Source organism: Limanda limanda, chromosome 9 (assembly GCF_963576545.1).
Source record: "Limanda limanda chromosome 9, fLimLim1.1, whole genome shotgun sequence".
Classification (NCBI taxonomy): Eukaryota; Metazoa; Chordata; class Actinopteri; order Pleuronectiformes; family Pleuronectidae; genus Limanda; species Limanda limanda.
In genome coordinates, this window is record NC_083644.1 from 19,390,605 (window position 1) to 19,401,936 (window position 11,332).

The following is an 11,332-nucleotide window of genomic DNA, read 5'->3' on the forward strand; positions in this document are numbered from 1 at the left end:
TGTTTTATTGTTTTGTTTTTTTTATGTTTTTTATATCTATTTTTTTGTTCTTTTTCATTTGAGCTTGTACAACACTTTGGTCAAAGCCAAGCCTCATCCATATCACGATCCAAAGGCTGAACTTCACCTGAATATATTGAAAGTAGGGCTGTCAAAGTTAACGCGTTAATCTATGAGATTATTGTGCCCGAGATTAATGCGATAAAATATTTTAACGCAGTTAACGCAACTATGTTTACTTCCGGTGTGCGGAAGAAAATTCAGCTCCTCATTTTATTGACAATGTATGGAAATTTAGATCTTTTGCATTGGAAGTAAAAAAAAACAGAGGCGCGATGTACAGCGGAGAACTGTGCGGAGGAATTCCTCGACGCACTTCAAACACAGCCCGTCAAAAGATAAGTCCCGTCTGAATGAAAGCACAGCAAACAAGGACAGCAGAAAGAGTCGCTAGTTCAAGATGTTGCCACCCGCTGGAAGCCTTGGAGGTTATAGATAGATAGATAGATAGATAGATAGATAGATAGATAGATAGATAGATAGATAGATAGATAGATAGATAGATAGATAGATAGATAGATAGATAGATAGATAGATAGATAGATAGATAGATAGATAGATAGATAGATAGATAGATAGATAGATAGATAGATAGATAGATAGATAGATAGATAGATAGATAGATAGATAGATAGATAGATAGATAGATAGATAGATAGATAGATAGATAGATAGATAGATAGATAGATAGATAGATAGATAGATAGATAGATAGATAGATAGATAGAGTACTTTATTCATCCCCGAAGGGAAATTAAGTTGTCATAGCAGCCGGTATATTTGAATACAATAAAATACAATACAATAGAATAAAATTAAAATATTGAGGTAGAAAGAACAAGAATAAAAAAACAGAAGCACAAGATAAAATACAATAAAATAGGTAGATAAGGTGCAGTGGCAAGATGATGGTAATAGTACTGATGATATGATGGTAATGGTATTGTTAGACAGTATATAAGAATAGTACAGTATATATAGTATATAATATAACATAATATATATTTATATATGATAGTAATTATACCAATATAAAAGCAGTATATGGTAATAATGGCAGCAACAGTATATATAACAATAATAGTAATGGTGATATAATAATAGTAATTATAACATGTACACATGTATAAATATGTGTATATAGACTTATGTAAACAAAGAATATACAGAGAGTATGATATAATATATGATATATAGAAGAGGTATGAATATGAATATAAGTATTTGACTATACAATAGGTAATATAATATACTATGAGTCTAAGAATATGTAGACAGAGTGTGCAAAAGACAATATGATTGTATAAAATGATATATAATATCAATATGGTGTATATGAACACATATCACCTATGATGTGAAGTAAGTGTATATGGAGCGGAGTGTTGTACAGGTACACAGTGCAAGGAGACAGGTATATTTAGTGCAGTTATCAAACGGATCCAGCGAAACAAGGGTCCGCTTGCTGCGACCCTGGCTCAGCACAAGACCAACATCTCGATGTTGATTTCACCAGAGCTGGCTAAACTGGAGAAGTTGGAGAAGCTACTTGAAACCGGGCAGGCAACTCCACTCTTTCCGTCCTCTCATGTGCATTTTTTTTAATCTTCCTCGAACTGTGTGTGTTTGTGCGGTGTGAAGAGAGACTGAGCGTGGTTGAATTCATTTGATTGTTTTTATCAGTGCATTTCATTAAAAGTGTTCGTGTGTGTAGTCCTGTCCTACTCTGCGCTGCGCGGAGCTAACCGGGCTGCTAACTGGAGCTATGGGCAGTGGGCTATGGGCAGTGGGAGCTGGAGCTAACTGCTCCAGCTCCCACTTGACTCTGGTTCAAAACAATGTGGTTGCAAGATTGTATCTTCGTTTCCAGCACTCATACAGGTCAATATGAGGAGGGCTGTTTTAGACAGGGTAAAAAGGGAGCTGTTTTAAAAAGATCCCTGTGGTATTTTGCTCAAAATATGTTACAGACATTTCATTAAGACCCCAATGAACCATATCAACTGTGGTAAAATGGGCATACGATGGGACCTTTAAAGAAGCAGAGATCTTCCTGTTTTCCATGTTTGTTTGCACTTTAAGTTTTTGCACTTTAACATGACAGAGATTTGAATGTCAGTTCAGTTTACCAAGGCCACTTGTTATGCTGTTGTGTGTGTTGTTCAATGTTAAAGATGACAGTACCAATGGTGTCTCAAATACACCTTTTTTTCTACCTTTTACCAGAGGTGTAAAGTAATGAATTACATTTACTCACGTTACTGTAATTGAGTAGTTTTTTCGTGTACTTTGTAATTTTTTGAGCAGTTTTTGAAATGGGTAATTTTACTTTTACTTAAGTAGATTTTAACCGAAGTATTGTACTTCGCTACATTGAAAATTACAGCCGTTACTGAGTAAAAAAAAAAACATAGTTCAGGGCGCAAGGCAATTCTCACTGCAGTGGTAGATGCTGCATAGAGTGGATGACGTTCCCTAACGTGCACGTTCAACATATGAAAACTGATCATAAAGTTCACTGTTCGCGAAAAATATGCGCGACAGGCACAACACTGCAGAGGGATCCACTGTGGAGGGGCTGCAGAGCCGCGGGTTGCAGACCCCTGGCTACGGCGAAAGAGCGATTTGTTTACTGCTCCGCCGTTAAAGAGATGCGGTCCTCAAAACATTAGTTCGGCTATAATATTAAATATGAGCTCTACTCACCTTGAAAATCAGCTGCTGCTCAAACTCAACAAGAAGTTTGTAGACTAGTGCGCGAAAGGTGGACCAAAGTTTAACCAAAAGTTTAAATATACAGTGGGACTCCCAAAAGTTCTTAATTGTTGTGTTGACATGTTAAATGCTTAATGTTTGACATGTTTAATGTCATTGCACTTAAATTTATAAAGATTCTCCTTTAATTTAAAATAACTGTTTTTGGATTGGATTTATGACCCCTAACCCTTTTTTGCACTATAGGAGCGGCCCCCATCAAGTTGTTGGAAGTAACTAAGTAACTTTTACTTAAAGTACATTTTAAATTAACTACTTTTTACTTTTACTAGTAGATTTTTAGATGGGTACTTTTACTTGTACTTAAGTTAAAATTTCATCAAAGTAAAGGTACTTTTACTTGAGTACAATATTTCAGTACTTTTTACACCTCTAACTTTTACTAATCTGGATGTCTCACTGAAGAAAGATGCAGTGTTATTGTTTCCAAGGACATTGGGAATATTTTCAGCTGGGTTTTAAAAAAAAATGTTACACAATTAATCATACATGATATTTAACGACCTGGCTGCCACTTTATAGGTAGGTGTTATAGGCCTGAGCCTCTTTGAAAACACAACATTGTGTAAAATACAGGCTGTCTGAAGTGATTACTCATTAATTTATAAGATTTAGTCTTTAGAAGAAAGACAAACTTTTCAAAATGTGAGATTAATTAGTTAATTTTTTTTAATCGATTGACAGCCCTAATTGAAAGACATATCCCATAAGTAGAAGCTCATGAAACAAATACCTGGGTTCTCAGAAATGGTAGAAATTGATTTCAAAACACAAGGAATATTGAGCAACACAATATTTTCAAATTTTTTTTATATGTTACAACTTACAACCTTAGTATAGTCCCTCATTAACAAAAAGTAATTTAAACTTTCTGTCCTCTTTCTTATTATTAAAAGCTGTTATGAGAACATGGGGGTTTATTCAAATATGGGGGAGATGCAGACATTTGTGGTGAATGAAGATTTTGTTTTTTGTGTAGGTGTTTGGGTCCATTTGAATCACGTGAACTATGATCTTTTACAAGAAAGTGAAAGGGGAAATTATGTTTTTTTAAAACAAGGCAGACTAAAACTAAAATAAACATAGGCAACAACTATTTCTGAGGGGTTTGTGTTATTGGTATTATCAGGGCCCGAGCTACGACAGTGCAGAGGCCCTATTGAAATTGCCATAACTATTTATTATTGAAGTTGGAGTTTGATAAGAGAGTTGTGGAATCACTGTTATATAAGTAAGTAAAAGTTTAAACTTAACAACCAACTTATCTAGATTAGGGGTCATTAAGAGATGTAAAGTTCAAAGAGCTGTTTGTTATGTCTTATGAGTAGGGTTGGGTACCGGTTCCAATATGGAACCGGTTCCAATACAACCGGTACCTACCCGGACCGAAACGCAACGGAGATTTCGGTGCCTCATTTCGGTGCCTGAGCCAATGGAAGACTGAGGTCTCCGCTCGTCCCGCCTCCTCACACTTCCGCTCCTTCCTTCACGGGAAGCGGCGGCTCCCACCGGGCCCCGCGGCTGCCGGTGGACAGACTCTTGTCCCCGCGCTGCCCGCACCCCGCGTGCGTCAGGGCTCCCGTGCAGGTGTGGGGGGGGAGGATCTCCTCGTGAGACCTCTCCCCGGCGCTGGCTGGCCCCCGCCGGGCGCATTTCCTCCGTGGCGGTGCGCCGCGACCGGGCTCCGGGACCGGGCTCCGCGACCGGGCTCCGGGACCGGGCTCCGGGACCGGGCTCCGGGACCGGGCTCCGGGACCGGGAGGAACGAAGACCACGCCGAGAAATGTTTCATAAAAGTGACCGCATGTTAGGGGGACGAAGGCGGGCCGAAGCCTGCCTGCGACAGCCCCAGCCGCGGAGACACGGGGGTCTCTGAGTGATGGAAAAGCGACCCTCAGTCTTGGCTGAAGGTGCCTGGCTCAGGCACCGAAGGCAGAGTCAGAGTGTGTGTGTTTTGTATTTATTTTTATTTATTTAAGTATAGTGTAAACTTTTGTTAACAGTTCGTATGTTATTCATAGTTTTGAGTTAAAAAGGGTTTTGTATTTATTTATATTTATAATCTACTTTAAACAGTTAATATATTTGGCAATAAAAAAAGCCTTTCTTAGTCAAGCATCGTTTTGTGCACTTTTTTGAAAAAAGTATCGGTTCAGGCACCGTTTAGGCACCGGTATCGTTTTAAAAGTATCGGTTAGGAACCGGTATCGGATAAAAACCAAATGATACCCATCCCTACTTATGAGTCCATAAAGAGGAAGTTTTATCGAAAAGAAATAATGAGCTTGTTACTGTACCTGAGGACCTGTACAAAAAAGGTTCTCACATCAGTAATCAGGGCAAATATATTGTGTAACGAAAAATTCTAATGAATAATTCAGGCTAATCACTGAGTACACAATAACAACAGAGAGGAGTGGTTTGGGTCAAAGGTTACTTACATTTTTGTCGCTTAAGTTTTGCTCATAAACAACAAAACAGGTTTTCACATTCAAAATAACTTTAAAAGCCCGGCTGTGGATGGACTGTGGAAATAATGGCTACAATTTGCTGCAAGAACCAAATGAGTCATTGAGTGCGCTTCAGCCAAATACCCAGACAACAGGGAATTTTGTCGTTATGGTTATTTTACTTTTTATCTACACACAGAAGTCAAGTCATTCTCAGTATTTTACAATTACAAGTTTTGATATATACAATCATTATTGTTTCACTTAAGATGACGGACCTGTGATGTGTTTACACAATTATACAAATACAAATCTTCGATTTTGTGGCCGCAAGAATACTGTGGACGTCCTGCTAATTGATGCCTCTGTTTTGGATGGGATGATGGAAGCTGGAGAGATGGAGAACCATCAACGGGGTATGGCGAGCATCCTGAACTCATCTGGGGAATGGGTAAAGCCCAGCACACCCTCCAAGCTTGGCATTTCTCCAGGAACAGGTGAGAAGGTGAAGCGTTGGAGGAGGGACGTAAAGAACAGGAACAGCTCCATTCTGGCCAGGGGCTCCCCTAAACACACACGTTTACCTGGGCGTGGAGACAGATGAGATTGAAGGTTCTGCACTTACAACCTATTATAAATGTTTTGGTAGCAACTCTTCTAAGACAAGGAGTTTTAAAGAAATCAACGAGAATAGAAAGAACCTGCTGAGAATGGCAAGAAGGCATCTCTCCTGCGGAACTGACCCTCTGCATCCAAGAAATGGTTGGGATTGAAGGTGTCTGGAGTCTCCCACTCATTCTTATCAAACAGCACAGATGATAGCAGTGTAGTTATACCTGTGCCCTGGAAAGAGTCATGCAATGCTTTTTTAACCAGTTGTGAATGAATCATTTGCAAATTTCACGACTTGACATTCATCATGACATTCATTATTATTATAATATTACTATTACTATTATTATTATATATACTGTTGCTGCCATTATTACTATATACTGCTATTATATTGGTATAATTACTATACTATATATACTGTACTATTTTTATATACTGTCTAACAATAACATTACCATCATATCATCAGCACTATTACCATCATCTTGCCACTGCACCTTATCTACCTATTTTATTTTATCTTGTGCTTCTGTTTTTTTATTCTTTTTACCTCAATATTTTTTATTTTATTCTATTGTATTGTATTTTATTGTATTCAAAAATACCGGCTGCTATGACAACTTAATTTCCCTTCGGGGATGAATAAAGTACTCTATCTATCTATCTATCTATCGATCTATCTGGGTGAGGGTGGACAAGTCTCCTACCTTGGGTATAAAGTATCCACCCAGTGTCGCGTCTTTGCTCGCCATTTTGGGAAATCCCATCGGAACAATGTTTCCCATCCTCTGAGTCTCGTGGATGGCGGCGTCAGTGTAGGGCAGGTTGGGTCTGTCGGCCATAGTTGGCTGACGAGACTGTCCTATAGCCCTGTCTATCTCGTCTTGAACTTTCTCTGCATAGTGAGGAAGCAAAGCCAGTACCACAACATTGGTCATTAAACACAGCACTCCAGTCCTTAACATAATTAATGAGGATGAATTGACTGACTCTGTATCTCTGGGTAGTTTATCATGTATACAAGCGCCCAGCGTAAAGTGGTGGCGGCTGTTTCCGTCCCGGCCTCGATCAGGTCAAGCGTGCAAATCAGCAGGGTTTCAATGTTGAAGCCAGCCTGAGGATCATCTTTATTCTAATGAGTCAGCAATAAAATAGGTTATTTTATAATATTACTTACGGCTGTGGCCTTCATGCTTTACAATTCACTGATGCAACATGATATTTAACAGTCATTCTCATCGAGGACCTAAACATCTTAATTTCTAAATAGATAATAAAGACACAGACACCACTCCCTCTCAGGATGGCTCACTGAAGCTGTTATGGCACCAGTGCTGAGCAACTATACAACGATACTGTTTAGGTACGACACAGTTGTAAATAACAAAAAATGTAAAAGAAAATTTTGAGAGGTTCAGAATAAACTCTTTCAAATCAGTAACTACTTTAAATATTGTGGCTGATCAGTTTAAAAATATTTTATAGGCATGGAAGGATGGATTTCAATCTGAGCAGAAATCTGTAATTGTTTAAAATGCTTGTGTGGGTAGGCAGGTCAGGTCTCTAACAGTGTTGGTTAATAGTGATTAATAGTGTTTCTTTGTTAAAATTTCCACGAGGGGAAAACAAGTCACTTAGTTTAACAAAATCCCTCTTACTGAAAGCGTATTAAGATCATACCTTCTCAATCCCAGACAGGTATACATCGATATAATCTCGAGGGTCTTCAGAGTTCCACTCCTCCTGGTGCTTCTCTACTTCCTTCCTCAGGAACTCTGTGATCTGCGCGTAGTTGGCGTGGACTTTCTGGTGAGGCCCTGGCAGGTACTTAAACAAGCCAGGGAAGGCATCATACAGCTGTTTGATGGGACACAGTCTCGTCAGCCATAGACAAGGTTTCTATTTTCATTTGAAAATGTTTTCGTTTTACTGTTAGAAAAGTCTATATGTCCAAAGTACCCTTTAATATCCAATTTGGTATAAGTCTGCATGCATCTATATCTGTATTAAAGAAACTGGATTTAGCATATCATGCTGCCTCACTGTAAATGATATGAAAGTGTTCAGTAAAAATCATTGTGGTTTATAGAGGGACCACCTGTAGCCTTTTTTTTTGCTGTCTTTAGTGATGAAGTTACGACAACACTCTGTTTATAGCTAATAAGATCAAATCTGAAAGAAAATTATCTCCTTACCACCTAAACAGAGCTGGTTTGATTGAATACTTTTTTGTTCATGCTCCATGTGAGCTGCAATGTGTATTAAACCGGGAATCATTATCCTCTCTTAGCATGTTAAGATATATTTTAAAATCAGTATTCCTAGAACAATATCATTGCATCCATAGATTTTTTTTCCATTGATTCATTAATTCCTGTAAGTGTCTGTTCTGTGATTTAGTCTGTTCACAACAAGACTCCCTGACAGAAGTGATATTATATCTCAATGAGAGCTTTCCTGGTTGAAGGATAATTAAATAAAAACAAAGATGAGCGGCGCAGTTTGTTTTTTGATAACAAGATAATACTCCATACAGGAATTACCTGAGTCTGAGGAGAACCAGCGAGCCGAACGGCCTCATTGTCCAGCTCCAGAACCCTGCGAAAGCTTTCGTCACTGTATTCAAAGCGATGCCCGAACACCACAGAGGAGATGATGTTACCGACTGCAGTGGTCAGGGTGTAGTGGGGGTTGAAGGGTCTTCCTGGGAATATACAGTAGTCAATTCAACTCAAATGAAAAATCACAGATGATTTACGCAAAGCTACTGTATCTGCTTGCCTTGTTCCTCTTTGAACGATTCACAGAGACAGTTGCTTTCCACTTCAATATATTTTTCCAGGGACTTCCGGCCCTCTCCGAAGTGACGCAGGTGAGTGTTGGCAAACTTCCTCTGTTTCTTCCACAAGTAACCATTGCTCAGAGCGATGCCTGTGAACTTGTCACATTAGCTTGTTGACAAACAGAACAAAGATTCATGCATGTAGTTTCATAATAACGTGAATACTGGGCAGAGTTTATTGATATGCTGCCTTTTCATGTGTTTGAACTCTTGTCACTAATGACAACCTCCAGTACTTTGAACAGATACAGTTAACAGTTGGGACTCTCTAACCTCTCCTGTACTGGATGCCTTTTGGGAGGGATGAGATGTCAGTCCCAAGTTTTATCGCCAGACAAACGTGGCATTAAAAAATGATCCAATAGTTACATGCATTGGTTGTCGATAACATGATTTCTACTCAAATGCTTCAACACAGCATAAAAATGATTTAGTTGGAGGAAAACCATCTCTTGCAACATTTATTCATTGACTCACCGATGCCCTTGAAGACAACATGGAAGAGAGGAACGACGGGTCGATCCACGAAGCTGTCCAGCTGGTTGACGAGTGCCTCTTTGACCATCTTGTGTCCTGAAATAAACACCATCCTCTCGCTGCCTCTCCTCAAGCTAAACACTGGCCCATACTCCTGAGCCAGCTGGATTAAAAAAATGTTACTCATCGAGAGAAGATGTTTTGAAAAGATATTGAGAATAGAATATTTTTTTCAACAGAAATGCCAATTGTCAATGGCCAATTACGGTACATCATTGCTAACTACAATTTCAAACATTACACTTATCAACCGCTGCGACAAGAGTTTTGTGTCAATCTATTTTTTGGGCTCATTAATGTTAGTTTCACCTTGTCAAAGTTGTAACCTATGTTGATGCGGTTTACAATTGTTTCCTCCACCAAGAAGGTTACGTTTTCATTTGTGTCTGTTTGTTTGTTAGAAGGATTAAGAAAAAACTACCAAATCAATTTCCCCGATAAATGTTGTTTGAGTTAAATACTTGAACATGTATAGATATGCAATTGACAAATGATAACAAAACATTCCTCATGATGTCATTACGCTGTGTGTGTGCAGAAAAGCATGGACAGATTTTCACCAAACTTTGTATGAATCTATTGTATACTCTATAGGCCTTTGTTCCTATGCTACTGTAGAGATATTTGCAGCACTCCTTGCTCCACTGCTCTCTCTCTCTCTCTCTCTCTCTCTCTCTCTCTCTCTCTCTCTCTCTCTCTCTCTCTCTCTCTCTCTCTCTCTCTCTCTCCCACAAGGTCAATGGCTCATTAAAACATCCATACTGTTTTAACTTTCCTCAGGAGGATTTAGTCAAATTGGTACATACAACTTTTACAAGTGTGTGTTGCTATGACATGCCTCCAGATGTCAACAGGCAGACTGACCTACCCTCACTGTGCATTTGGTGCATATTATAGTGTACTGTGTGTGTATTCTTAAAGCAATACCACTTAGTAACAACACATGCATATTCCATGGTCCCCATATAAATATTTCGCTATTCTTGTTTGTTTATATATATACACAAGAATAATAACAGGTAATACCAGACGTTTAATCAGAAACAAAGACACCTTACGATCTATCCTATAGGGATGGAGGAGGTGTATGTGGGAGCCAGGATAGGAAAAGGTTTAAAAGGAAGCAGTAAGATTTGTAATGATGAAGATGCTTTACATTGTATGTGAAATATTTGGCCAATGTGGTTGTCATGTTGACATAGATACTTTCTCTTATTTGTCCATGGAAACTAAAGAGCGACTCTGCTGTGTTCATGCACACTCTCTATGAAGTGTCAATGTTCATCTCACCTTCTGCATTGTTTTGAAGTCAACTCCGGTGAAGACATTTCCTAGAAAAGGCAGGGCCCATGGTCCAGGTGGAAGGTTGTGAGGCCTCCAGTTTCTGATCACATCAGTCAAAAGCAACCATGTAAAACCAAACAGGAGCCAACCAGTAAAGTCCAAGCAATCAAAAATAGCTTGAAAAATCATAATAGAGATCTTTCAAACAGCCCTCTAAAAAATCTGTGTTGATCCCCTCACATGTGGGCGAGGAATGGAGTAGACCGGGAAAAAACATGCTCGACCAGGAAATGTTACGTAATAGTGGTGGCCACAGGACCTTTGGCCTAGTTTGTGAAGTGAAAAAAAAGACTGAAGCTTGAGCTCTTCCAGCTGACTGCTGAGGGAGATAATGTGAGCCAGAAGCAAACGTCTATAAGTAACAAAGAATGGACTGGAAGAAAACACTGGATTTTTCTTTATTATATAGACACATCACTGATGGATTCATGGGCAGGACGTGCTGCTGACGCAAACAGGAAAACAGAAAGAACAGCAGATAAGTTTCTAATAATCTGAGCTGTGTTTAGTCACGGCAGCTCACTTATATATTGCTCTAAAACATCTAATCATAGATAAGTGAAGGAATGGAGACTGTGTCCTGTATATAAACTATAAATGGCCGCACCAAAAACTATAAACCCCTTCTTTTGGCCATCGATTTACCTCATCATAACATGAATATTACTCAATAAGTTCATACTTTTCATGAATTTTGCTTTATATATTT

At 38.9% G+C, this 11,332-nt stretch overlaps 1 protein-coding gene across 2 annotated transcripts; it reads right to left on the bottom strand.

The window, feature by feature from the left end:
- Window positions 1-5,442: 5,442 nt before the first annotated feature.
- Window positions 5,443-10,828, bottom strand: LOC133010323 (cytochrome P450 2J2-like). Of its 2 annotated transcripts, XM_061077861.1 has the most exons (9): window positions 10,570-10,828; window positions 9,220-9,382; window positions 8,682-8,831; window positions 8,444-8,604; window positions 7,581-7,757; window positions 6,891-7,032; window positions 6,608-6,795; window positions 5,987-6,128; window positions 5,443-5,869 (listed from the first exon to the last, which is right to left on the bottom strand). In XM_061077861.1, the coding sequence occupies exons 1-9, from the start codon at window positions 10,750-10,752 to the stop codon at window positions 5,694-5,696; spliced, it is 1,482 nt and encodes a 493-aa protein (XP_060933844.1). In that variant the 5' UTR covers window positions 10,753-10,828; the 3' UTR covers window positions 5,443-5,693. The 2 variants fall into 2 exon arrangements, with proteins under 2 accessions (XP_060933844.1, XP_060933845.1); XM_061077862.1 differs by lacking the exon at window positions 10,570-10,828 and having other exon boundaries at window positions 8,682-8,838; window positions 9,220-9,313.
- Window positions 10,829-11,332: the final 504 nt, after the last annotated feature.

Bases quoted from the DNA above. Each gene is read 5' to 3' on its own strand.
- LOC133010323 (XM_061077861.1), bottom strand. From the start codon at position 10,752: ATGATTTTTCAAGCTATTTTTGATTGCTTGGACTTTACTGGTTGGCTC. The intron at 8,832-9,219 runs GTGAGTCAATGA...ACAAGTTCACAG, and splicing joins TGTTGTCTTCAAGGGCATCG to GCATCGCTCTGAGCAATGGT. The intron at 6,129-6,607 runs GTAGGAGACTTG...GACTCTTTCCAG, and splicing joins GTGGATACTTTATACCCAAG to GGCACAGGTATAACTACACT.